Source organism: Botrytis sinoallii (assembly GCF_014898435.1).
Source record: "Botrytis sinoallii strain Bc 23 chromosome Unknown BSIN_007, whole genome shotgun sequence".
NCBI lineage: Eukaryota > Fungi > Ascomycota > Leotiomycetes > Helotiales > Sclerotiniaceae > Botrytis > Botrytis sinoallii.
In genome coordinates, this window is record NW_024066034.1 from 177,572 (window position 1) to 204,623 (window position 27,052).

A 27,052-nucleotide genomic window follows, 5' to 3' on the forward strand; every position below is an offset into this window, starting at 1 on the left:
CTGGTCGTCCCTCTTCCCTCGTCCCAAACAACTTCTTCCAAGCAAATGTCCCAAGCCATCGCCTCCCAAATAAACAAAAAATGTTCTCGACCGCAATTCAATTAAACGGCAAGCACTCTCTCTTCCAACCAGATTCAAAATCCTACACTTTCCCTTTCCTTGACTCGATACAAATACGTCATATATAATAAACCTTACACACTCCATATTGCAGTACCCTGACACGGGTTGCGGAGCTTCTACGGATTGAGTAACAACTTCTAATTCAAGCAGTTATACAAAGTTACAAATTACAACTTACAACAGGCCTGAAAGACTCTCTGGAGTCTGTACGTACACAAAGATCTGCTCCAACTGCTAAGGTTTGGAGCTGAAGCTTTCCTCTTCGTTTACGGAGTATTTCGTCTATTTCGCCACGAATCAAAACCCCTATCTATCTAGGTAACTCGATCTTACAAATGCATACATGTTGCAATCGAAGCAATCAAAACTCCTATCGGACTTATCGAGGTTTCCCCAACACCTACCGGTACGGCAGGTCTACCGATATTTATCAACAAATCAAGCAACTTCATCCAGATCCAGCCCACACAAGAAGATTATTGGTTTTCCCATCTGGAATGTTGGTTTGCCTTTCCACTACTCCCCCAACACTTCACAAACTGCATCCCAGTCAAGCTGACCTAAGACTTTCAAGCTTAAGATCATGCACTTATCCAGGGTTGGAGTTCCATTGGTCTACACCAAAAACTGCAATACTACCCGAAAGAACTGCAATATCCCAATATCACCAATACATATCAGCATCTCCAATCTTCAATTTCTGTCGTCAGACGGCGGGGAAGGGAAAGGATCGAATGTTTTCTGCATTAATAACTCTTCTATTTGGAATTCTTTGGACAGGTATTCGGTAAAGATCATTCTAAAAACCCTCCAGTCTGGTAATCGTATAGTTTTTGAAGAACTGCCTAGTATATCCGCATGTTGTGACCCATAAAATCAATGCCATGCGATGCAGCGATGCGAACATATGAAGCCTCCGATGGAAACTTGCATTGCGCATTCAGCTACCACAGCCTGCATAGTTTTACAGAATGTTCGTCCTTCACAAGGTAATTTTAGATGCCTCATTGCATGTGCAGTACCCGTACATCCATTATACGACACTGCTGTGATCCTGACATAGGAATATTAAAATGTAGTAAAGTACAAACAAAAGGGTACAGAAGCCAACTCAAGATACGAACTTGAGAAACACAGTCCAGGTGATTCAGAGTTCGATCCGACTTGAGCCGAAACTATTCTAGGAGTCGGCTGCATCTCATGCTTCTCGTCATCTGTCAACGATTGTGAAGACTGAACCCTAGTAACAGAGACACTCTATCTTGTGATTTTAGATCTCACCGAGACCATCTAGGAAACCCCGAAAGGTAAGCAGATGCAGCGGGAAAATAAATGGATCAATACGATTCTTGGAGAGATTTTGATCACATGGTAACTAACCATTTTAAGACTAGCTCTCTTTCCACGTGCTTCTCGGAATTTGTTTAAGCGGCCGACTTTCAATTCGCGTCGCAAGTCGCGACGTCAAGCTCACGAATACCTTCATTGAAGCACAAATTCGATTAATTGATTATCGAATATCCCTCAAAAATGGGTAGACGACCTGGTAGAGCTGCCGCTAAAAATGCCGCTGCTGCATTGAGTGAGTTGCTTCCAATATTTTATCTGGCGCATAACATTATTACCTTTGGACAATTCTAACTTCATCTCCCTTCCATGTAGAAAATACACCACAAACGTACGATGACCCCGAAGATGATTCCATAATTGATGCACCACCATCTGACCCCGGTACCCCTCCTGAAAATGATGAAGATGAAAACGAGGAGGAAGAAGAAGCCATCGAATCAGAAGTCGAAGAAGAAGCTGTTCCAGCCACTCCCGCTCCAGAAACTACCATTCGTAAGAAGCGTCTAGGTAGACCTCCCAAGATTAAACCTCCAGGATGGGACTTGGATGATGGAACTACTTCCGAGGCGCCTACACCAAGTCGAGGGAGGGGTAGAGGAAGAGGATTTAGAGGTGGTGGACGAGGGGCCAGAAGAGGCGGTCCCAGTCATGTTACACAACAACCAGTCGATAAAGAGGGAAACATGATGGATGTTGTGAACGATGAAGTGGAATTACCGGAGGATGCGGAAGGAGAGAAAAAGGTTGATAAGCTTGGTTATCTACAAGATGGTCGGGAATATCGCTGCAGGACTTTTACGGTTCATGGAAGAGGAAAGAGACTTTATATGTTATCCACCGAACCGGCACGTTGTGTAGGATTCAGAGATAGTTATCTTTTCTTTGCGAAGCATAAGAGGTTATTTAAGATCATTATTGACGAGGAGGAGAAGCGGGACATGATCGAACGAGAACTTATTCCACATTCTTATAAGGGAAGAGCTATTGGAATTGTTACAGCGAGATCAGTTTTCCGCGAATTCGGCGCTCAAATTATTGTTGGAGGCAAGAGAATCACAGATGATTATGAGGTTACGAAAGCAAGGGAAGAGGGAGTTGAAGAAGGTTCTTTAGCTGATCCAAACGATGCAATTAAGGATGGAGAAGCATATAACAAAAATCAATACGTCGCATGGCATGGAGCAAGTTCAGTATATCATTCTGGCCAACCCACTGTCCCACAACAAACCGGAAAGATGATTGATGGCAAGAAGAGAAAGATTATGGTTAATGATGTCAATTGGATGTTGGAACATGCTCGAGAAGCTAGGTATGTTTGTTCTTTTCTTTTCTTTTCCAAAATTTAATTTGAATCCTCACTAACACATACCAAAAGTCGATTTAACTCCGCAATTTCAGCAGCTCGTCGTCAAAACCTGAACGGTATCTACGATCCCCACACAAACATCATGCAATACCCACGAACCATGCAACCGACTCATGCCCGCTGGGAACAAATAAACGACAACGAACCACAATCCCCGTCTGCAGATTCATCAACACTGTTCCCACCAGTCAAACCATTCTTTTCCAGAAATCTCATGATAGTAGATACATACATGGAATCCTCTCCATCGACACATTACGGCGTCCCAGGTCCAGATGGCGCGGGCTGGGATTTGAGCGCGGGCGGAAAATCAAATGGAAGCGCGGGAGACAACTTGATTGGTATGGATGGCTTGAGTGGGGTTAGTGAAGATGTACTTGACGTTTTACCCGAAGATTGTAGGAGGGCTTTTGAGGAAGCTAGAGAGAGGGAGAGGGAGTGGAAGGGAAAATGGGGGTCGGAAGTTGTAGATGGAGGAAGGAGAAGTGTTAAAGTTGACAAAGGATTGATTTTGTGAGTTGAGCGAACGAGCAAGCAAGCCAAAACTAGCAAGAATGGAAAGCGGAGAAATACTATTAATGGAGATTGTGAAATGAAATCATGGAGTTGGGTGGGTTGATTTTCTTAGTTTCTAGACTACGAAGTACGAGTAATGGATCTAGATGGCGTTAGGAGGGAGGACGGATGGATATTTTTTGTATGTTGGATGGATGCATGTATGCGTGCATGCGTGGATGGGTGAATGTGCTGGAAGGAAGGCAAGATGGATGGAAAGGGGTGTTTAGTTACCCGTCTATCTACTTGGTAATGAGATTCATTTTTTTTCAACGCCTGGTTTTTGTGTATCTATCTATACGTGCATCTACCTCTGTCTATCTGGCCATCCATCTGTGTTTTGTAAACGTTGGTTATTTGATTGATCGTTTGAATGAATGGGATTTCGATTCCTGTTCGTGTTTCTATGCATATAGATATGAATGTGCATGTGCTTCAAAAATTGAGAGATTGTAAAGAATAGGAAAGGAGAGATGGTCAGTATATAAGATGAGATGGATTGAGAAGAGGAGGAGAGGAGTATGTAATCCAAATATTACATGTTACATATTACACTACATAGGGAAGCGCTGCAGACAACGAGCTTGGATACCTAGTGAAACCAACGTCGAAAGAATGCAAAGTCATGCACCAAGACAGCGTATCGATATTCAACCTACATAGACCACACCACAGCGGTACATTCTACATAGCTTCATCACCATCTTTAGAGATGAACTTAAATCTGTGAAGTAAAGCCAACCATGACCCAACTAGCTTTACACTTTCCGAAGCAAACTCTAAACCCAGCATCGCCAGATAGGTAGATGGATATCCAAACTCTATTCTCTACCGCTGTACACCACACCATCCCAGACCATCCAATACCCCCATCCCTCTCCCCCTCACATCAGAACAAAATCCACAAAATCACGAGTCCAGATACGCAACACTATCATTCCCAACTACCAATTGGATACTACTAAAAGAATACAATTTCACGCGAGTAACCAATAACATTTCGTATCCCAAAATCTCAGATCTAACTTTCCGTACCGAAACCCTAAACTTATCACCATACCTAGGTAGGTGATCGAAACTTTATCATCTACCGTCCTGCTCATGAAACATTAAGTTTGAACCCCGCATTGAGATTTGTAAGATTAAAGATACAGATGCGCAACAAAGCATTTTAAAGCCTATGATTGGATACTGGTGATGAGGAGATGGATTTGCCGGTGTCGAATTTAGTTTGGTGTAGTGTGGTGATTGAGAGGATTAGGTAAGTGCGGAGGCTTATTCGAATATGTCTTGTATTAAGAATTTTGTAGATATGCAACAAAGCTGGGTGAATAGCGTGAGGGTAGCGAGGAGGGTGATGGCACGGAGCAGTTTCGTAGATTATTTACGAGTTCCAAGGCTCTGAGAGATTTGTCAATATGTGCCTTGTAGTTTTAAGGTAGTACGAGTAGATGTGCAACGAAGCTGTTTCAAGAGGTAATTTATAGTGTCATGATGGATTTTATTGCTAATATGTCACTAGTTTCTAGCATGATATCAGGGTTGGTACTGACCTCGTAACTTCAAGAAAGAAGCAGCAGGAGTAAGATACGTGCAAATGAAGATGACAATATCGTATCAACCTTCAAATAATAATACCAGGCAATCCTTCATATTTGGTACACGCGGCGACAGTCCTCGTCAGCATTAAACAGGCACGTATTCGCGATTAAGGCTTGAGTCTAGATCCATGCGGTAAAAAAATTCATTAAGGGGTAAACTTGGCGGACTTTTCTTATTCCTCCACCACTGCCCTCGTGGAGATGAAAGTTGCAGAATATCAAATAGATATGCAGGAACGAGATGCCGACACGAAGGCTCACTGTAGAAGTAAGAAATGAGATGGAAAAAAAAACGAGATAGACGATATTACCACTCGATTCAAACTCCTCAATGCTTGCGCCACAACATGGAAATTGATGCCTATAGCCTTATCCAATATGACCAAAGTTGGTCACCATCACAGTTTGAGATTCCTTCAAGCCAAAAATTAGCGATAGTTTGATGTATGATTGGAGGTTGCTGGCGATTTATGCTGTGGGTTGGGTTGCACAACAGAGAGTAAATTTGGGGGCCGTTTCAGTAATTGCTTTGTGGAGAAGATCCTGGGTGCCACTTCATCCACTGAGCTATATGAATACTTTTTATTGAGTTGGGGCCAAGATGCTCATTCCGTATTAAATCGAGCCACAAATTTCCTAATCTCCTGTCAGCAGCTAGGTTTGGAGGTTGCACAAATGGTAGAATGATGCTCAATCGCATTTAACTCTTTACCATAGCACCGTTATATGCGATATTTGTTTCTTTCCAAATGATACATCAAACATGTAATCAGGATGATTCTATATCTTCACGTAACTTGTGTTCTCCTTTCGGTTCTGTGTTTATTGGTACGCTCAAACTACGCGATCGAGCTCAAAATCCTCACACCATATGATAGGCAAATCCTAATCTCGGGTAGTAATTATGCCATCAAATGGCAATCACGTCAAAGTGGAACTACCAATTTAATTTTAATGCGAATGGTCACTGATTCTGGCATTGGAGGTCCAATTCTTGAAATAGCTTGTTTGTTCGTCATCTTCATATGTCTGGAATAAAGACTGATTCGGAAACAACAGCGAATGTTCCACTATCACCTGGAGAATACAAGTGGACTGTACCACCAGGGCTCGATATAAAGAATGTGCATTTTCCACCGTGGGTAATTTTGAGCGATTGTGAGGGTGATAAGACACTTTCGGGTGCTTTTTGGGTCAACGACTTTGCAGTTTATAAAAGAGATGATGGCAGCGGCATCGATAAAACGACGAGGTACCCCAGTGGCACTAGTAATATCACCACGAGCACCCGCATCAGCAGTACCGCCGTAGGTGACGGTAGTAGTAGTTCAACAACAGCAGAGCAAAGTGTTTCGACAATCACATCAGGAAACGAATACATTTCGAGTTTAGGATCGGTTTTAGGTGTGACCACAGGTACGGTTAATACCACCGCGCACGCACACCCGACATTATTTGCATCATCTACCGACATCCCATCAGCATCTACAGATACACCATCGAGTTCCAACATTAAAAATAATCGCATGCCTATGATAGTGGGCATTATCACCGGTGTCTTAGGCTTGCTTCTTTTGGTGACAGTGTGTGTTGTCATTCGTCATCGAGATCAACGAAAACAGCCTCTCACGCTTCCATGGAAGATGCGAAGTGATAAGAATGCATTAGAGCTAGAAACGACTGCCAACTTTCATGAGATGGAGGGACCCGGAAAATTTGAGTTGGACGGCACAAGTATGAAGAAAAAGGTATATGAGCTGGAAGGAAAAGGTATTAAGAAAACTGCTTCTGTGGATGTTGAAGATTGATTGAAATGGCTTTGGGTGAACGATGTAGTTGAAAGCTTGACTGATTGATATTCGGATGGTAGCCAGATCACTAGTAATGTATGTGAGCCGGAAGGATTACATGATGGGCGATACTTAATGTAGGATCAAGACTGCGAACGTAAAAGATGATGGTTTCCCCGCTGTTCAAGAATAATAAAGTGGTGATGTTGGAGGCAGTAATGTTGGGCCGGAGAACAAGAGGAAGATGTTTAGTACCCCCCGCAAAGGCCCGTGCAGCTAGTAGCAGGGGATCTTCTCGAACGAGGAAGTGGCCGCATATCTATTGTGGATGGTGCGGCATAAAAATTCCAAAACTGGATTCAGTATACTAAGTATTCCTTTGTACAATTTCGTCATGATAGCGCTCCCTGCGATTCAGGAATCCTAGCCACTTGGCGTGAAACATTCATGATTTCGTGGACAGGGTTAAAATTGAGGGACCAAAACAAGCAGATGGTAGCAATTTGATCGTCTCGAGATGGACGGTGTGGACACTCTGCTTCCAGAAACTTGGAAAAAAATAGTGACATGCGCTGCGGAAGATAACCCAGTCGATCGAGTCTTCTTTCAAAATAGGCGGTTAATGACTGTACAATTCGCACTCCATTCTACCACCTCGCTATGTGTACACATTTCCCCGCCCCTCCATCGCATCCCCACGTTTTAATCTACCACGCGGCTTCACGTTTTCACTCCGGTATCATTTCGTAATCTAGTGGTGTGCAGCTTCCTCCTCAGGCTCCTCCTCAAACCAATCAACCTCCTTGGCCTCAACACCTCCCTCAGCTTGTCCCTCTACTTCGACTGTGCTTGCCTCGTATGCTGCCAATTCCTTCGCGATATCGGTTTCTTCTGGAGATGTAGGGGCCTTAGGTGGGGAGAACTTGAGAACTTGTCCTTCGGAATCGGATGCCTTGATTTGAGGAGCTTTGTAACTCTTCAATTCCTTGAGGTAAAGATCTTGGACAAGGTCCGCTATTGATCGGAATTAGCTTCTGACTGGCGGATATATCTGCGTGTATTATGTGTTTCGGTGGCAGTGATTCTGGAGGCAGAATAATAGTTGTGAATAGAATTATGAACGTACCACGACGAACAGCAGTAGGAACGATGAAAGTTCTCTTGCTGATCATTTGCTGCCTCGCAACGCGGGCGATTTGAGAGCGCTTCTGCGGTTAGTAAAATGACGTTTTGAGCTGAGCATATAACATACCGAAGCGCGGACAGTTTGTGTGAACATCTTGACAGGTATGATGGGCGTCAATTGGGGATCTCAAGGTAGTTGGGAGGTTCGGAGGCAGAATTGAAAGATCCTGAGAAGCGAGGTAAGGATCATGTGATATGATAAAATGCCTTGACATCAAGGCCAGAACCCGAGTTTCGGCGAATGAACAAGATTTCTCCACTTGCTCCCAAATTGCAGGTGCTTTTCACAAACATCACTATAAATTCCCTCTCTCACGATATACTTGATACAGATACAACCATTGTTGATACAAGTTATCTGACGATTTATCGTATATTCTACAAGCTTTGATATCATCGCAATGGCATTTAAAGCAGAGTTATGACAGGCATCATAAGTATACTCTGTGCGGTAGCATCCATGGCAATGTCCAACCATCACAACCTCTGAAAGGTCCAGGAAAATCGTAAGTTTTTCGAGAAGTCTCGATCAATCTGTACAAATCATCTGGTAATGAATATCACAATTCTTTGTTCGATCTTCACATGTTAGCGATGCTCAAGGATCGCGTTGATGTATTTCAGTATTCTTTATTCAACCTTCTGGAGCTTACAAAGACCATCAAGAAAGCCCCCTAATCTTGCTCTCAAATCGACAGTAACATAAGGACCGCTTCTCAACATTTTCTCCAACCATAGGATACAACAATGCATTCTCCTATCTCTCGATTGCTCCAAAAATGGCATCTCAGGAACGCGAGGGACTAGAACGGACCAAATCAGAAGAGGAGATACTGGAAAGATTATCCCACGTGATGGAAATTTCAGATGAAGACCGTATATTTCCACCAGAAACTCATTTCCTACCTTTAACCGGCAATGATTCTGGACTTTCAGGGCTCCATAACAAGACAGTAAAGCCTCTAGCTCCTCCTAAGCTACAAATTCCGCCAACTTACTTTCCGTCCGAGACATCCATCGATTCTGCAAAGTTGTTCGCTCCTTCTACTCAACCTTTATCTGCACGAGTTTCAAAATGCCTGTCACCCAAGCAACTTGATTCGGGGCAAGAAGCCATAATAAGTTTTCCAGAAGAACCATACGACGATTCCGCACACGATGTGTTTACCGAACAGCGGCCTGCTACACCACTGGGTGTATTAAACCCACCATTTCCATATCCCGGTGAAGATCATGGATTGCCGGATCCATTATTCAAACCTAGTGTGTACCTTGGAACATTAAGACAATCAAACCGGAAGCTTGGCGATAGGAACGTTGTATACGCAACTATCAGTAAAAGTGCGGTATCCCACAACTGGACTTCTCCCGTTGTACTAACCGCTCACAAAGTGAATAAGTATGGAGCACATTGTAAACTTGAACGACAACCAAGAGTCAAGTTTGAGGAAATTGATTTTCGTGAAGATCTAAAAGATAAATGTCAGACATACGAAGCAATGAGGGAACTTGTCGAGCGCAGGATCAGTGGATGGTACGAAACATATGAGGTTCGCTACGCGAGGATATCATAATCAGAATTAGGAATCATCTTCGAATTTTTGTTGAAAGCGGGACAATTCCACTGGCACACAGGTTATTGCATCTGTTAATCGATTTCGGCACCAAGCTGGGCTTGTGGATATCGTTCTTGACGGATGTTCTCCGATATTACAGAATATTGCAAGGAACTCTCGATGTGTATGTGACACTCCACGTATCAAGACTTGTTGATCCCATTCTCAATGACAGGTATGGGAGATCTATTCTGGCCTTTGTGGTGGATATCGAGAACATCTTGGAGCGGTAATCGCTCAGGAAGGTGAAAACTCATGCTACTGGATATCAGAACACAATCGAAGCGCCGTTTGAAGAGATGACAGGCATTGAACCATAACATGCAAACAAGGATGAATGTAACATCCACTGCTCTGTACTTCCTGGGGAAGTAAGATTTTACGTTGTTGCCTGGTGTGGAGCGCCGTCGCTCCTCATGCTCTACACTCCGCTCGAAGAAAAAGGAGATCTGAAAGCAACGTGCAAAATTTATAGTTTAGTTATAAACTCAATTGTGAATGTAATCTTATCTGTGATCTCAAGTTTCATGCCCAGAATGTGATATTCGTGAACTCTCGTCCAACCTACAAGGCATATCCGTACTCCAAATGTCTCGTATTGCGTCAGACTTTAAGCAGATATGCAACAAAAGACGCCCTGATGTAACGTAGTGATTCTTGCCCCAAAAGTACTCATCAGCTGTTCCCCATTTTCTCAGTCCGGAGGTTCATTACGCTAAGGCATATTCAAAAGGCAGGCCTGGTTGTATACAACAGCAATACGAAGATGAAGATGTGAAGAAATTGCGGATATCTTTTGCAATACAAATTCATCGGTTATGATTGGTTCGAATCCAGTAACGTTACTTTCCCCACCCCTTATCGCGGGGTCAAGCAAGGGACCTGAAGAGCCCTTCCTGCATGATTAGGAAGCTCAATAGCTTAGCATCTACGCAGTTGGTAGGATGTGTTGTTCTGCTACCTGGGTACGCCCTGAAATCGAGGATAAGTAAAGTTTAATTCATTTTCATTATGTGATGTCTATCGTCCATCCATGCCTTTGTTGTCGACAAGTGCGATCAACCAAGTATAGATAGATATCTGCGAGCATATTTAATTCAATTGAAGCTTCAGCCTTCAAACCGATATCTCTTGGTATAAATCTCACATCCCAAGCTAATCTACAGCAATTCCAACCTCAAACTACAACTTCGTAGATATGTCACCGCACGCATCCGCTCCCATTAACCCCTCCACAATCACCTCCTCAAACCCACCCCGCATCCTCATCATCGGCGCAGGGTCTCGAGGTAGTCAATATTCCCGCTGTGTGCACGAATCTACCCCGGGTATCGTCTCTGCAGTCGCAGAACCCATTCCATATAAACGACAACGCCTTGGATCGCGCTACATCTGGGGTTCTGATTCCCCGTCTGAAGGACAATCATTTTCAAACTGGAAAGAATTCCTCTCCTATGAGCTTGATCGACGAGCCCGCGCTGCTCGCGGGGAGTCCGTACCGCCTGGGATTGATGCCGCCTTTATATGTGTGCTGGATGAAATGCACAAAGAGGTTATTGTGGGATTGAAACCATTGGGCTTGCATATTATGTGTGAGAAACCGTTGGCGACAACATTGGAGGATTGTGTAGAGATTTATAGGGCGATGTTGCCTGACTATCCACGGAATAGATTACCAGATAAAATCTTCAGTATTGGACATGTATTGAGGTATAGTCCGCATAATATGATGTTGAGGAAGTTACTTTTGGAGGAGAGGGTTATTGGGGACGTGCTGAGTATTAACCATACTGAGCCGGTAGGTTGGTGGCATTTTACTCATAGCTATGTTCGGTATGGATGTTGCCTTTTTGAATTCCAAGGTATGATAGCTAACAACTAAAAAGTGGAAACTGGCGCAAAGAATCCACGACTGCGCCATCTCTCCTCACAAAATCCTGCCACGATATTGATCTCCTTCTCTGGCTTCTCTGTTCTCCTCCCCCCTCCGACCCGATCGCTCCACCCCATCTCCCCGAAACAATAACCTCCTCCGGCTCTGTCCAACAGTTCACCCGTACACGCAAACCCGCAGCCGCAGGCACTGCAACAAACTGTCTCTCCTGTCCCATTGAACCAGAATGTAAATACTCCGCCAAAGACATATACATATCCCCCAAACACAAAGGACTCCAAGCCCCCAACACCAACTGGCCTGTCGACATTCTCGTCCCAGACATCGAAGATATCCTCAATACCTCTGGCCCTGAAGCCGCCGAATCCGCCGTTCTCTCCGTCTTATCCGAAAACTACACATCCTCAACACCTGTCCCCGAAGTCGAAGGCAAAAACTGGTTCGGCCGCTGTGTCTACGAATCCGACAATACAGTCAACGATGATCAATTCGTGACTCTCACTTTTCCCGCCAATCCCTCTCTTAATCGCGGAGCTAAACAAGCTTCGTTCCACATGGTATCTCACACGAAAAAGATTTGTGAGAGATATTCACACATATACGGCAGTGATGGAGAAATACATGCAGATAGTACGACAATCACAGTTGAGGATTTTAATACTGGGGAAACAAAGGTTTATGAGCCGAAAATCACGGATATTAAGAGTGGTCATGGAGGTGGGGATGAAGGTCTAGTAAGACAATTTGTGGGTGCTATAAATAGTGTCATGAATGAGGGGGCAGAAGTAGAAGTTGCGCAGAGAAAATGGGTAGGGTGTAGTTGTAAGTTTTTCCCCTTTTTCTGAGACTCTTTTCCATTTTTCGGCTGTATAAAACTGACACAAAGCCCCCCAATTATAGTAGAAGAAGTGATCCGAAGTCACGCGGTAGTATTCGCAGCAGAAGAAGCCCGTAAAGGCAAACTAGTATTGGATTTCGAAAGTTGGTGGGAACGAGAAGTTGTAGGCAAACTGAATGCTTCTGTTGCCTAAATTTAGCGATGATATTATGATGGTGTTCGCATACGAATAGGGGCGCGTGAGGAGCTCTGGTGGCATCCACACGGTGGCTAGTTATATTGTGGAGATATATGCCTAAAGACAACTGCTTGTAAAGCTCATGAGTCGATGACTTAGCACCCTAGTCATCAAGGTTGAATTATAGGAGTTGAGGCGGTCAGCATTCATGGTATTATGGGATGGAATGATATCATAATGAGACGTATAGTAAATGATTCATGAGTAATGATATATGAGACAATAACTACCTGTAGCCTTGTAGTATTTCAGACTTACATTTATTGTCCGATTGATAATCCCGGATGAGTTGGACGATATGTGCGAGAAGATTAGGATATATAATTCATATCAGTTTAGAATAATACAGTAATCACTTGGAACACAATACATGGAATCTAGTAATGAACCATAATCAATAAGTAAAACCCGCTTTTAGGGTTATATGTATGCCTAGACGCCACGATGCTATACAGTATAATATCATATCAACTCATGCCACGCCTCAATCGCCAGGCATGATCATGATCTCTATCCAAACCAAAACAAAACACAATGTGCCATTTCATTCAAGTCATTCCCATTCGTCAATCTCTGCACCTGCAAAGAATACCTCTCGATTCTGCATCAAGCCGATGTAGCAACTACAGAGTGACACTCTCAACATGACTACCACTAGCCACCACCTCCCCACCCTCCTCTTCATCTTCACTCTCCTCCATCACAACCTCCACAACTCTCCTCTCTCCAACCTTTAACCTCCTGACTGCTCTTCTCAACCCTTCCAATGTTGTACGTTCTCTGACAAGCATTGACTGCGCCAAATCCTTCACAGCTTTCCGCCCCATCTTCTCGTGTAACTCTTGCCAACCAGCTAGTTCTGCTGCTACAACTTGTTGCGTGTATCTCAATTCTCTTCCCGTTTCCTCGACTTCTTCTTTTGTTCTCCGGACTTTGTCTTCTTTTTCTTCGTTCAACCGTTGACGAGTTTCGTCCAGGAGACCCAGTGGCCAGCGAGTTGATCGGGAAAGGGAATTATATGAACGTTCTATTGATTTCCGGGATGTAGTAATTGATGATATGAGCGATGTGGGACGGGATAGAGATAGTAGCATGGCGATTATGGTGCTATGGATCGAAAGGATTGTGGTATGGAAAGTGGAATATGGGGATGTGGAGGATGGAGCAAGTGTTTGAGTATAGGCTTCAAGAGCTGATATATGAGTATGAGGAATGAAGGTAAGGGTTGAAATTGCGCGAGTAGAAAGCTTATAAGCATCGTAAAGATCTATTCATGTTAGTCCTCTGTTGTATACAGATGTTATGGAAAACATACCCATGGTAACAGTTGCCACCATATTAGCCCTGCGTGCTACACTTTTGGTAGAATAGTTGACACTTCGAACCATATCTCGTGCGTGATCTACGAATTGCTCGACATCGCGAACATCACCAATTGGCTGGTATTCCTCCCGTACAGTTTCTACCCTTGCCTCAGCCTTCAATTTAGACCTCTGTTCCATCATTTCTGCCTGTATATCTGGTACCAGGAAAAATTCCCATAGCATTTCATGTGTTGAGAAGGTGGTATGTGCTAGTAGAATTTTCAAAAATGCGTCGAGATGAACCTGTATATCCCTTAAGACAGCTCTAGAAGGCCTTGAGGGGAATTGGAAAGGCGATCTCATCCCTGATATAGATGGCAACCATGACGCTGGATTTTCCAGAGCGAGTAATTTTGCCAGGTGCTCAAAATCAGACAGTGAACGTCGGCAAGTGGTTACAGTGAAGTTTTGAGGCCCCGATGGTGCCCCAGACTTAAGTACCAATCGAATAGTTGCATCCTCAACAAAAAATGACCTGACTACAGCTGTGATTCTTCCATCAGTGGCTGGCAGTCCTGAGAATAATATTAAATCATCAATTCTATTCCGCACGTCATCATCCTTAGCAAGCTCCACCGCTGTCAATCCGCGAAGTTCCTTGGCAAAAAGGTCTACTCTTGGATCCGAAAATAGAGCTCGAACCATTTCTAATCGACCATATTTGCTAGCTACCATGAGCGGCGTAAATTTCTTCTCGTTCGTCGCATTAACATCAGAATCACAATGAGAAAGAAGTTGTAATGCTACTTGAGGATCATTGACGATATGTAACAATGTGTTACCTTTCAAGTCAACATGGTCGTCCAAATGTAGAGGTTGGTTATCTCCTTGGGAAGTCGTAGCAGCGGCAAGTGCTGCCTCTACCATAGGTCTGTAGCGTCCATGGTCATATGATCTGCATAAAGCGAAAAGTGGCGTTTGGCCATTTTTATCTTTTTGCCTCCAAGGCAATAAACGTCCGACTCTTGAAATCAGCTCCGGATAATTAAATAAAAAATGTGCCACACTCCTGCCGTTGATATCCTGCCTCGAAAGATATCCAATGACAATCAATTCCGATGAAGCTCGATAAACAAAATCCAGTATTATATTAATAATTTCGGTATGCCCCAACTGCACAGCAGCACTCAATAAAGTTGTTCCTTCATTGTTCGTATCTTCAAGGACCGACCGTAGCGGGAAGTAGTATTGTAACGACAGAAGATACTGAAGTGACTCCGGCCTCTCGTGCTGAACGGCCATCATAAGAACAGACTCGCCAGATGAATCTTCAGTCTGCGACAATCGTTCTATTGAGGTATCACCTTCGATGCCGCTACTTGTCGAGTCAATCGTGGTAGCCCGTGATCTGAAAGACATCTCGGAGTTGCTAGATAAACTTCGTACATCCATAGTAACTGTTTTGGGTCTCCGCAGTGGTGGTAATCGCTCTTCATCTGCACCGTCATGTGAATACTGCCAAGGAAATACGTGAGTAAGAGTAGATGCTTGAGAGAGTCGGGTAGCAACTCCAGAAGATCTTCGCCTGGTATGCCCATTCGAAGTATTCCAGGGCCTGTTCTCATCGATTATATCATCTACAATGGCTTCCTCGTGATCAGATTCTTCTTCGTCAGAAGAAAGCTCTCGTTCTGGCTCCATAATCTTCATCATCTCCTTTAAGTTGCCTTTTTTCGTAGCTGCCCATAATTTATGGTTTCGCCGACTAGCTTTCCGCAGACCTCCTGAATCTCTAGCCAGATACGATAAGACAGCTTCAAACGTGCTTAGCGCATATCCCATCTCACCGCTTTCCACATCATCAACGAATATAAAGTGACGCATATATAAGAGACGAGCCTGGAGATACCTGACCTGCGCCCTTATGACCACAACCAGTAGTAAAGATACGAGAGTATCAGCATTAATAGTCAAGACAGAGCTTACTTTCTCGGGAGAAGTAGGCCCCCCTATGCTCGTTGGAATTTCAATAAGCTGCGTCACTGTTTTCAATGTTACAAGAAGGATATCCATCATCTGCTGAGGGCTTCCTGCTCCATTCAATTTCCGAAATTCTTCGACAGCACGACCAAGTCGTAACGTGAGTTCATGTTTTCCTTGATGCCCACCCTGAATTGGTATACCAACTTGTGAAATATCCACAAACTCCATCTGCCTGATCTTTGATTCCAGTTCCAAGTCCTCGGGTCGTTTCATTGTGCATAGTCTTGGAAACAAGATGGTATCATGCAATTGCTCGGTAACATAACGATCAATCAAACGTTCTACGATTGGGCCCGTAAGATCGGTCGTAGCTCCAAGAAGGGAGAGTTGCTGCTTGTCGACCATTTGGAAAAGATCAATCGCAGACGTGACTGCGGTCTCCAAAGCTCCCCGCATAACATTCTCATCGTCTTCGGTATAGAAATCTACGATATAACGTTGCACATGCCCGTTTGGTTGGCCGTTTGGTTGGCCTGGAGTCGAGAAACTGCTAGACCGTGCTTTCTTCATCGCTGTAGCTATGGGTCCATCCGGCACAGGATCTGGAATATTCGCAGCCGATGGCGGGGGAGGTAATTGCTTTTCAAATACTTGATTAAATTCCTTAAACAGAGCCTCAAGGCCGGGTTGCATTTGTCTCGCAATCATAGGGAAATTCGTCAAAAGGTCACTGAAACTCTTTATATCCTTCTTACGAGGAAGCCCGTTCATAGAAGCGGAATCAGACATTGAGGGCGACCTTGCTGGGATAATCGGTCTACCATCTGGCAGCCTCGTGGCTAGCGTTGCAGTTGTGATTTTGATTTCCTCGAATATGCCAACCAAAGGTCTAGAAATATAGTAGACAAGCCATTGTCGTGGCTCGAGCGAATCTGGGTACCATAAAGTATCTGATAAGAGTTGGGCTTGGTTCAAAGTCTTGAATCCTGCGGTAGGGAGTATTAGTATTAATCCCCCAGTGAATTGACACACTACCAACCCTTATTACTATAAACAAAAGCATCTTTGATCACGACAGTCCTTCCATTAACTGTTGTATATTGTTTTGCCTTCCCTCGGTTCTCCCGCATATTTGGCGCATCCTTCCCTCCCGCGGTCGCAGCATGGTTGGCCGGTACTCGCAAGACATGACTGCCCAGGAAATCTTCCGATCCTGCAAGGTCTGCGTAAAGCGCGCCGGTCTCTCGATCGCGGGAGGTAAGGAGAACTTCGGTAGTAGGAACTAATAATATCTAAAGAGCTATCAGCTTCGTGTCCAATGCCCCTCGTTGCAGATGATGATGGGAATCTAGTATTGTTGGCAAGCTTACATGATGGTGTACCGGCGTACACTGTGTAGGCAGAGCACTCTTGAAGAAAGCACTCAGGAAAGGATTCAAGGGCTGCATTCATTCGACTTTCATTTGCCTCAAAAATATAACTGCACCGCAGGGTGTCAGTCCCTGCAACGCCAGTAAAGGAATGTCTTTTTTCTCGTCAACGTCGTAAGCTTCGTAGGTAGAGTAAAGCTGTTGGGGTTGCGCCTGATATGATTCTAAAGCTTCAAGATGGGCAATCGATGTGAACGAACAATGACTTAAAATACCTAGGTACTGATGCTTGACTATGAGATCAGATCAAGGAATCTTTGGTAATGTTAATAACGCAAGCTGGTCCTATCTTTCTTTGGCTCGTACCTTGATGCGATCCTACCTTCTGGTTCAAAATTAGAATACGCTCGAATACGGTACCTACTGGTGTCCATAAGCCCACTTAGTGCACCTAAGCAATCACATGCATTTGACAGGGGTATCTTTTCTCGATGGAGTTGTCTCGCCGCAATGTCAGATCATGTGACTTAGTTTTAACATACGCTTTCAGATATTTGCTTCCTCTTTTCGGATAAAGTACCTAGCAATCAATTCCTCTTATTAATCGAAACGTTGAAGCTCTTATCAAAATGGTCCCAATGAGGGCGGCAATTGAAGCTTTCCCCACACTTCAGAATGCTAAAGTGACTTCCATCGTGGTCAAGGTGCTACGTAATTAACAACGAAGTACAAAGCAGCAGGCAGTGCAGCTCTCGTAGGTTGTGTATCTTCATCTACTCATACTACTATATACTTTCCCGAACTCAATCATGTCTTCTTCTACTTCTCCTCCCTCCTCAAACACAGAAATGGATAAGAAAGTCAAGAAACGCGTGCTCTGCGGCTATGGAGTCGATATTGATGCTGTAGCCGGATGGTTAGGTTCATATGGTGGCGAAGACTCGACATCAGACATTAGTAGAGGTTTGTTACTCAAGTTAATCACAATGATATATTCCTCTTCTCGTCATCAAGCTCCTTACACATGACTCTCTATTCTCAGGACAGAGTGTTCTGATGTTATATGGAAGCTTTGATTTTCAACTGAAAATCTCATATTCATTCTTCTCCTGACTTTTGGACTATCATTAAACTTACCACAATCAGGACTGTTCGCTGGTACACTCGGTGTTCGTCGTCTTCTCAAACTCTTTGAGAAGAACAATATGAAGGCGACCTGGTTTATACCTGGTCATTCTCTCGAGACCTTCCCCGAAGAATGCGCAATGGTTCGTGATGCAGGACATGAGATTGGTCTTCATGGTTACTCCCACGAAAACCCTGTTGATATGACACTTGAACAGCAACGAGATGTTCTTGACAAAACATATAAATTATTGACAGATTTTTGCGGAAAACCACCAAGGGGAAGCGTGGCTCCTTGGTGGGAAACAAGTAAAGAAGGCGCAGAACTTTTGTTGAGCTACGGAATAGAGTATGATCATAGTATGAGCCATGATGATTGTCAAATGTATTGGTTGAGACTCGGAGATACTTGGACAAAGATTGATTATAGTAAGAAGGCAGAGGAGTGGATGAAACCACTTGTCAAAGGTGTGCCATCTGGTATGGTTGAAATCCCAGCTTCATGGTACATCGATGACCTACCTCCCATGATGTTCATCAAGAAGTCACCTAATAGTCATGGATGGGTGGATCCAAAATTAGTGGAACAGATGTGGCTAGATCACTTCGACTATTTTTACGAGAATTATGATGAGTTTGTGTTTCCTATGACCATCCATCCAGACGTCTCGGGGAGACCACACGCTTTGAAGATGCAACAAAGGTATGAAATTGCTCCTCTTTATGATATCCAGGACTTGTGCCATTCCCGACCATCTTAATCTTGTCGGCTTATTACGTATTATGATTTCGGCAACCAACTAACAAAACGTAGAATCATTGATCATATCAACAAGCATGAAGGAGTCGAATGGGTCACATTTGAACAGATGTCTGATGACTTCAAAAGCAAGAATGTACCAGAGGCAGGTGCAATAATGCCAGCAGCACCCGGAGAAATACTAAAGAAATGAGATAAGTGCCAAGGTCGCTGAGGCAAGATATGAGATAGCTGGGTAGAACGATGGCTGTGAAATATCGAGAGAGAAAACAGTCGTTCAGGATATAGTTTTGAGAAGAAATATTTTCCCATCGATTTAGATATGTTGAATGTCCCAGCTAGCATTGAACTTCAACCCCCTTTTAAACTTTCTTTCTGTGTTGAAATTATCTTAGCCAATCGCCATCAGGTCAGAAACAGTGAATGGAAGCACGTGTATGTTTACGTCCTTCGAGCGATTATTTCGAGTTCACCTTCTGCTCGAAACACACAGCCAAAGCTAGCCTTTACACAATCTTTTGATCACATCATTCCAGGAGAAGTTTCAAACAAACACAACAATCTTTGAGGGAAGTTGATGGAAGCTGATTCAAAAATTGTAATTCTATCTACTAGCTTTAGGAAATATGATGAGTGAGCAGACATCACCTCCACCGCCTGACTGGCCCAAAAGACCAATTCTTGATTACACGTATGGTTCAACGTTTACTTCGATTGATAGAGCTTCCACTAACCTCAAAATCTCAAATCAGGAAAGACGACGATCGTGTCTCCATCTGCTTAGGAAATGGACCTCCAGAAGCACCAAACAACATAGTTTACCATGTCTCACGGCTGCGCCTGGCCTACCATTCCCCACGCTGTATGTATCTATGCACTGAGTGTTCTCCCGTCTCTGTTGTGATTGACACTTCCATCTAATTATTATCTAGTTCGTAAGCTTTTCGATGAAGATGTCAGCTCGCGTGGGTTCGGTTTCTGCGAGATCTCCAAGTTTTGGAGGGACAAGCCTGATATTTTCGGTCATATAGTACAATACGTGAATACTGGATCGATCATTATCCCAACTTATGTTGCCCACAATACATTACTATCTGCTTGCAACGAGTGCTCACCGTCCTCCATCGAAAAACGCTACAAAGCCGGTCTAAGTCTTTCAACCCTAGTGCATATTTGGTATCTTGCAGACTTTCTCATGATGCCACATTGCCAAAATATTACGATAGATCATATGTACCGACTTCTTTGCCACATCGCCACTCATAGTCGTTGGGATGAGTGGTTTTATGACGACAGCCCTCTCATTATTAACGAGTTTATCGATGCTCTTCAAATCGCAGTCACCGCCGAATCAACAATGGTTGGAGGGATCAATCAGGTTCTGCTTCTGCTCGAACAATTCCTTGCTTGTCATTCTACCTATCATAGGTGGACACGAGAGCAAAAAGATTTGGTACCAAGATCAGTTCTTGAGGGTGCAATGTTTGTGGTTCGAGAGAGAAGTGCGGAGCAAAGACGACTCACAAACGAACCACCTGAGGATATTCGAGAAGCTACCGTGAGAATAGTGGGTGAATTTTTTGTGCATGATAATGTCGACGAAGGATGTTCCTTTCACGATTTGAGCGTGGACTTTGATTTCGATGATGTTTCGGGGCCGCATTGGGAAGAAGCTGCTTAGCAACGTTTCCTATTACTGCAATGAAAATTAGAGAATGACAATGCATCAAAGTTACCGCCGGCCAAAAGTCAAATTGGCATTGATTCTATTTCTAGCATCTTATAGCTACTTCATACCATGCATTTCCTATGAACTTGAAAAAGAATAGGCTATCCATTCGGGAAAGGCTAGATCCGCTCTATGAAATGAGTATTGATAGGTTAGAAGTGAATATCAAGAGACCAGAACCGTGCAGTTTTTCTCCTCAGACCTTAATCAAAGACGGAAACCTCCAGCAAACACAACTGTCAAACTGCATAAAATATAGAGAGATTTACACACAGATCATCTTGCAACTATGACGACACCTTCTAGGGAACACTGGCCCAAGAAACCTATTCTTGATTACTCGTAAGTGATTGGTCTCTTTATGCAGCAACAAGAAGGTTGCTTTAATACAGCATGTAGATATGCAGCTATGATTGGAAGAAGTTTCCTAACCACCGCGCGCTATAGTAAAGATGAATTCATACGTATTAACGTCGGAACTCCGCCAAATATCGACACCTTTTATGTCTCCAAAATCCGTCTTGCCTACTACTCACCTTACTGTAAGCTCTCCCGTTTTCACAAGATCACAGTTTCGGACTAACATCTCCCTAGTCCGTACATCCTTGAACTTTCCAAGAGAAGATAGTCAAGTCATCGAGCTTCCAGATACTTGTCCCAAGATATTTCGTCATATCGTTCAATACATGAACACTGGAACAATTATCATCCCAGAGTCTGATGAGGTCATCGTAGACCACAACTATTCAGAAAATACACCAAGGGAACGGCACCTGGATCTCCCTATCCTTGTCCCCATTTGGTTTCTAGCTCACTATCTTTTGATTCCTCACATTCAGAATATTGCTATACACCTCATGTATGCACGTGTAACCCATAGTGGAGACATACGAGCATCTATCGTTGACGAAACGGTTGCTGCGTTGGATATTGCATGTGGTACGGACGGAACTGTGGTCGAAGAAGACAATAATGTAATCGATCTTTTACAGCGTTGGATGAATTGGATTTCAGATATTGGCCCTTGGGCTGACGATCAAACGGATCGAATTTCGGGAAAGGTTTTGGGTATTATGGCAGCCAGTTCGCGAGAAAATGATAAATCGCAAGATTATAATGGTTATTACATACCAATGCGAGCTGACATAGGGCATGTATTTCATTATTACGTCGAGGACAAGATTGACGGGGGAGATGTCGTGGAGGGACTGCCAGATTTTCCACCCTATAGAGATTCATATGAAGCTTAGGCGAAAGCAGAAGGAGAAACGGAAGCCAGATTGGCATCCAGGGTTTCAATCGACATGGCTAACTCCACTGAGTCGAAACTAAACAATCTCGCGATATACAACTTTCCAAAGAATCACAGCTTCTCTTCTCTTCATTCTCTTCTAGCTAATGACAATTTTTTGCCAAAATAACATGTACTTAAAGATATGATCATATGTATTCCAACACTGTAGTGGTATCTACGACTAAAAAATATAACGTTCATTCGGCTAAAGAGGTGAAGGATGAGAGACCTTGAACAGCTTTGATGTAGATAGAAGAAACCACTATATGGTATTTCTAAGGTCTGTGGACCATATCAAGGTTGCTATCCTCAGCTCCCAGCGACCTGCTACTAGGCTATGTGACTATACTGTGCAACACTTTTATACATCCAACCCGATAGGAAGTAAAATCTCATGAGCATCTCCATTCATTCTTCAGACTCTTAATTTAGAAAAAATCAGAGTCTAACGATCCACTGTGAAAATCAGTTGCGAGTTTCCTACATCCTCTTTTGGACCCAGGTGCAAGTGCCCCCAACTGCATACCATTCTCTTCGACTCTCAACACACCATTTACCTTATCATGAGATGCTTTGTTTTCTTCCCCTTGCGAACGTACAGTATCATTACAATAAAGAATGACGACGTACATGTATGAGACTTTTCAGCCTATGATAGGCATTCCCCCGCTTCATGTGTAACAAAATAATTATTAGATCACCAGCCTCAAAATTTACCTAGAGGACATCTTTAATTCATCGAAGAATAACTTTCTGTATCAGGGTTATGAATCTCGAACCTTAATCATGATGTCTGCGTCAACCTCACTCCCATCTTCAATCAAAATCGTTGATACGATGCTCTACCTAATCTCCTTCCTCGATGACCTCACCTCCGCGCTCACAATCCCAACCTGCACATCCACTCTGTATCTCTCTATAAGCCCCCGAAACATCACCACCCCTTCCATTCTCATAATTCATTGGATACCACCCCATCTCCACGGAGCCGCTCAAAACAACCCAACCTACCTCCTCGATCTCTTAGCTCTCTCAGCCAAAACCCTCGTCAATACTCACTCCTCAGAGCGATCACTAACCATAATGCAATTCACGCATGCACCCTCTCCAGGTCAAGCTTTCGAAGCCGACATACCTGAATACATTTCCCTCAGAACTCTCTTTGAATCTCCGCATATCCCCAAAGTCGTCTTCGATGTCCGCGATATTTCGCATTTTCTGAACACTGAATGCCACATTTCGTTGGCCGGAGTCAAGGATCTTCAACTTATGGAACTAGCTGTGCGCAACGTGGGTAAAGACAACTTGGGAGATCTAGCCAAATGCGTTGAGCTGCATAGTCCTCTTTCCTCTGCCCTAAAAAAGGAATGGGAAGTCAAGCGAGTAGCTCTACTAACAATTGAAAGCCAGCCATGCGAGCAACGTCCTATGAGACAAGATACCATGCAACATTACGCTGGAGAAGTAAATATGCTTCCTGGAATATACAGAGTTTTTTGCACGAAACTTCGTCCAGAGAAACTGTCGTTTTGGAGAAATGAGATAGAAACTGCGACGAAGAATCGAATCGAGGCATCGCAAAGTCCTATTTATAATATTGTTGAAAAGAATAGGGCATGGAGTTCCTGGACTGAAGAATATTTAGAGGTGGCCAGTGAATCCTGGAATAGAGATATGTTTAATCGGGCAGGAGGATCAGAAGAAGCGGAGGCAGACCGGTTCGAAGAGGTATTGGAGATAATGCGTGAGGGGAGAGTCCTGGATGAAATGGAGTTTGCCAATAAGAGGAGAAGTGGGTAGAATGACTCTTAGAATGTTAACTTGCAACGTAAAGTTGACTTTTGATGCCGCTATCACTGAACTAGAGTCTAGGGATGAAGGTAACATTTGATGTGCATGAAACCTGATTCTAGAATGAAGTTGGTGTTTCTCTACGTACTAAATAAAAAGGAATTAATCGTCAACATCCGCGAACTTTTTAATATAGCACATGCAGTGTTCCGATGTGGTTTGGACCTTTCTCCCTCACACTTGTGCATATCCGATTCCCTGTTAACGCAAAGATCTACTTCGAATCTGCTCCAATGTAGGAAGTCCGTTTTAGATAGGAAGATATGTTGGAAGTCACATTTTCACATAGATCAAAGATGGGCAAGAATCATTCATTTCGTCATATGCTGGAGAATACATGGTTGGCCTTCTTCATTAATATATTACCATCGGCTCTCATCAATCACGAGGCATACTCGACGTCTCCTGGAAACCCGTTTGGTCATATTTAAAATGTCATGATTTGTCTATGATTACAAGTCTTGCCGTGCAAGCTATGCCAAACGCCGCCAAAGAGTCACACTATGCGTAGAAATTGACAGTGTCTGTAATGAGTTAGTATTGTAGAAAAAGTGAAAGAGAGTCATTGAAAACATACCCTTCTTCTTAGCTTGGACCTCCGCAATGGCATCGACATAATGTTCGTGGCTAATCTTGTTCTTTCCCATTCTAAGTGCAATCATACCAGCTTCCACACATACCGCCTTCAACTGGGCTCCGCCAAACTCATCTGTACTTCGTGCCAATTCGGGCCAGTTGACGGCATCATCAACAGTCATCTTACGGCTGTGAATCTTCAAGATTTGGGCACGAGCTTCTTCGTTTGGTAGAGGGAACTCAATCTTTCTATCGAGACGACCAGAACGGAGTAAAGCAGGATCGAGAACATCAACTCTGTTGGTTGCTGCCAATACCTTAATGCGATCATCCGAGGCGAATCCATCAAGTTGATTCAGTAGCTCCAACATAGTTCTTTGCACTTCACGATCTCCGCTCTTCTCACTATCGAAACGTTTTGTACCAACAGCATCCAGTTCGTCGATGAAAATGATTGCTGGTGCCTTTTCCTTAGCTAACGCAAAACAATCTCGTACTAACTTTGCACCATCACCAATGAACATTTGTACGAGTTGAGGACCGGCGAGTTTGAGGAAGGTTGCATCTGTTTGCGCGGCGCAAGCTCTTGCGAGGAGTGTCTTTCCAGTACCAGGAGGACCATACATAAGAGCACCTGAGAACGTCAGCATATCTGGTTATACACAGACAATATATGGAACAAACCTTTGGGCGCCTTGATACCAATCTTCTTGAAACGATCAGCCTCCTTCATTGGCCATACAATTGCTTCGACCAATTCCTCAATCTGTTTGTCCAACCCTCCTACATCTGTGTATTTTTCCGTAGGTTTCTCGTCGACTTCCATTGCCTTGACTCTGCTATCATATTCCGCAGGTAATGTATCCAGTACGAGATATGAATCCTTATTGACACCAATCAAATCACCTGGCTTCAACTCATCTGGGTCCACCAGACCAATTAATGGAAGGAATATGGTTTGTCGAGTAGAGGTTTTAATAACTGCAGACTTTCCGACTCTGGTAGCATCGAGATCGATATTTGCGCCTTCTTCAGCAGATTCAGCTGTTGGGTCGAGATCGAGTAACTCAACAACGTTTCCAACAAGGTATGGTAGTTGTCTGCACAATGTCAGTGGACTGGCTAAACTGTGATAACAATCTGTCGATTATCATAGCTGTACCTACCTGTTATTTTCAATCTTTTCAAGGTTGTCCTTGATCTTCTCGCCCATTGCAGCCTTCTCATGTGATAAACGTTGAAACTCGCTCTTCATGATTCGAGAATCATTCTCTAAAAGTCGTTTCCTTGTGAGGATATCTTGTGTACCTAAGCTATAGATCTCCTCATCTATAGGGTCCTCTTCCTTTTCAGATTCAGCATCCTTCATTTCAGCATCGGCGTCATTAGTTTGGGTTGGCTTCTTGTCCTTGTCGCCATCGTCCTTCTTCTCTTCCTTTTGCTCTCTCTCGAGATCATCGAGATCTTCTAATGTAGACATTTTGTAGTTGAAGTTGTGTTTGAAAGATTCGAAAAGGGCGTGTGAAGTTAGGTTTTAGAGTAACTGCGATGGGATGGAATAATGGTAAATGTATTGACTTTCAAATGTTGTTTCAATATCTAAGAGCTTCCAAACTGACCTGGAGCTTCGGCGCGACGTATTAGCGAGCAACTTAATACTGTACAGTACTGTAAGGCAACCAAAAGAAGGCGCGGCTCAAGGCTGTGACCAAAAAAGACTGAGTTGTTTTCACGTGATTGGATTACAAATTTAGAATTTCTAGTTCGAATGCAGCTGGCATTCCTCGTCTTTGTACGAAATCTTCTCTGCCTACTTCATCCTCACCGACAACCTTTCCGACAACCACCACCGCTCGCTCGCACATCAACAGAAGACTGTGACATTATCGTTCTTGAACAATCACAAAGTTGCCGGTCATCTTTACGACGATAATTTTGACAACTTCTCAACAACGATTTTGATACATCATTCACGGACGCCTTTATTGGTCATTTGTTCTGCGAAAATCTTCAAATCCGTCGACGAAAGCAGCAAGCGCACTCTCCCACCCTACATTCTTCTACCTTGCGACACTTTAATTTATTCGACTCGAAGCTCAAGTCGACGACGGTCGCATATTCAGATAGTCGAACTCTTTACAAAGTCTTCCTTGACCTTGTAAAACGAATTACATTTCAGTCGTTTCTTTTTTACAAATCAATCTTTCAACTACGGCCACACTCATATTCACCAAATCACTTTCTATCTATTCTACGAATCGACCATCAGTATAACACATACTCACTCGTTCTCGAATCTTCATCGACCGTAGAACTGAGTCTGAATCATAGATCAAGGGACTAATTCCTGTTGTCGTACTCGTCCTGATCTATTAACTCAACCTAATTTCCCCACAATACCGCCAAACTGCATTCTCCGCTTTTTATCAAGCTTTCAACTACAATCCTTTGCGATAAACCTACTGGAGATATCAGAACCCGTCTAGCTGTTACGAAGAAAAGAA

At 43.5% G+C, this 27,052-nt stretch overlaps 11 protein-coding genes across 11 annotated transcripts; 8 read left to right on the plus strand and 3 right to left on the minus strand.

Moving 5' to 3' along the window:
- Nucleotides 1-1,653: 1,653 nt before the first annotated feature.
- On the plus strand, nucleotides 1,654-3,356 carry EAF02_004547 (uncharacterized protein; the record flags this gene model as incomplete). Its single annotated transcript, XM_038900595.1, has 3 exons — nucleotides 1,654-1,705; nucleotides 1,786-2,782; nucleotides 2,849-3,356. The coding sequence occupies 3 exons, from the start codon at nucleotides 1,654-1,656 to the stop codon at nucleotides 3,354-3,356; spliced, it is 1,557 nt and encodes a 518-aa protein (XP_038759107.1).
- A 2,413-nt stretch (nucleotides 3,357-5,769) lies between these two features.
- On the plus strand, nucleotides 5,770-6,803 carry EAF02_004548 (uncharacterized protein; the record flags this gene model as incomplete). The annotated part of the gene is made up of 2 exons (XM_038900596.1): nucleotides 5,770-6,001; nucleotides 6,055-6,803. 2 exons carry the CDS (start codon nucleotides 5,770-5,772, stop codon nucleotides 6,801-6,803), a joined length of 981 nt encoding a protein of 326 aa, XP_038759108.1.
- A 733-nt stretch (nucleotides 6,804-7,536) lies between these two features.
- Nucleotides 7,537-8,064, minus strand: EAF02_004549 (uncharacterized protein; the record flags this gene model as incomplete). The annotated part of the gene is made up of 3 exons (XM_038900597.1): nucleotides 7,537-7,799; nucleotides 7,912-7,990; nucleotides 8,038-8,064. 3 exons carry the CDS (start codon nucleotides 8,062-8,064, stop codon nucleotides 7,537-7,539), a joined length of 369 nt encoding a protein of 122 aa, XP_038759109.1.
- Nucleotides 8,065-8,749: 685 nt separating this feature from the next.
- Nucleotides 8,750-9,544, plus strand: EAF02_004550 (uncharacterized protein; the record flags this gene model as incomplete). The annotated part of the gene is made up of 1 exon (XM_038900598.1): nucleotides 8,750-9,544. The coding sequence occupies one exon, from the start codon at nucleotides 8,750-8,752 to the stop codon at nucleotides 9,542-9,544; it is 795 nt and encodes a 264-aa protein (XP_038759110.1).
- Nucleotides 9,545-10,784: 1,240 nt separating this feature from the next.
- Nucleotides 10,785-12,511, plus strand: EAF02_004551 (uncharacterized protein; the record flags this gene model as incomplete). Its single annotated transcript, XM_038900599.1, has 3 exons — nucleotides 10,785-11,419; nucleotides 11,473-12,302; nucleotides 12,381-12,511. The coding sequence occupies 3 exons, from the start codon at nucleotides 10,785-10,787 to the stop codon at nucleotides 12,509-12,511; spliced, it is 1,596 nt and encodes a 531-aa protein (XP_038759111.1).
- Nucleotides 12,512-12,936: 425 nt separating this feature from the next.
- On the minus strand, nucleotides 12,937-17,550 carry EAF02_004552 (uncharacterized protein). The gene is made up of 4 exons (XM_038900600.1): nucleotides 17,214-17,550; nucleotides 16,883-17,135; nucleotides 13,872-16,829; nucleotides 12,937-13,823 (listed from the first exon to the last, which is right to left on the minus strand). Exons 1-4 carry the CDS (start codon nucleotides 17,289-17,291, stop codon nucleotides 13,180-13,182), a joined length of 3,933 nt encoding a protein of 1,310 aa, XP_038759112.1. The 5' UTR covers nucleotides 17,292-17,550; the 3' UTR covers nucleotides 12,937-13,179.
- A 472-nt stretch (nucleotides 17,551-18,022) lies between these two features.
- On the plus strand, nucleotides 18,023-19,291 carry EAF02_004553 (uncharacterized protein; the record flags this gene model as incomplete). Its single annotated transcript, XM_038900601.1, has 3 exons — nucleotides 18,023-18,176; nucleotides 18,360-19,041; nucleotides 19,153-19,291. 3 exons carry the CDS (start codon nucleotides 18,023-18,025, stop codon nucleotides 19,289-19,291), a joined length of 975 nt encoding a protein of 324 aa, XP_038759113.1.
- A 433-nt stretch (nucleotides 19,292-19,724) lies between these two features.
- Nucleotides 19,725-20,779, plus strand: EAF02_004554 (uncharacterized protein; the record flags this gene model as incomplete). The annotated part of the gene is made up of 3 exons (XM_038900602.1): nucleotides 19,725-19,789; nucleotides 19,851-19,960; nucleotides 20,031-20,779. 3 exons carry the CDS (start codon nucleotides 19,725-19,727, stop codon nucleotides 20,777-20,779), a joined length of 924 nt encoding a protein of 307 aa, XP_038759114.1.
- A 337-nt stretch (nucleotides 20,780-21,116) lies between these two features.
- Nucleotides 21,117-22,077, plus strand: EAF02_004555 (uncharacterized protein; the record flags this gene model as incomplete). The annotated part of the gene is made up of 3 exons (XM_038900603.1): nucleotides 21,117-21,169; nucleotides 21,227-21,369; nucleotides 21,422-22,077. 3 exons carry the CDS (start codon nucleotides 21,117-21,119, stop codon nucleotides 22,075-22,077), a joined length of 852 nt encoding a protein of 283 aa, XP_038759115.1.
- Nucleotides 22,078-22,910: 833 nt separating this feature from the next.
- Nucleotides 22,911-23,921, plus strand: EAF02_004556 (uncharacterized protein; the record flags this gene model as incomplete). The annotated part of the gene is made up of 1 exon (XM_038900604.1): nucleotides 22,911-23,921. One exon carries the CDS (start codon nucleotides 22,911-22,913, stop codon nucleotides 23,919-23,921), a length of 1,011 nt encoding a protein of 336 aa, XP_038759116.1.
- Nucleotides 23,922-24,473: 552 nt separating this feature from the next.
- On the minus strand, nucleotides 24,474-26,028 carry EAF02_004557 (uncharacterized protein; the record flags this gene model as incomplete). The annotated part of the gene is made up of 4 exons (XM_038900605.1): nucleotides 24,474-24,496; nucleotides 24,550-25,182; nucleotides 25,233-25,648; nucleotides 25,715-26,028. 4 exons carry the CDS (start codon nucleotides 26,026-26,028, stop codon nucleotides 24,474-24,476), a joined length of 1,386 nt encoding a protein of 461 aa, XP_038759117.1.
- Between the last annotated feature and the right edge of the window lie 1,024 nt (nucleotides 26,029-27,052).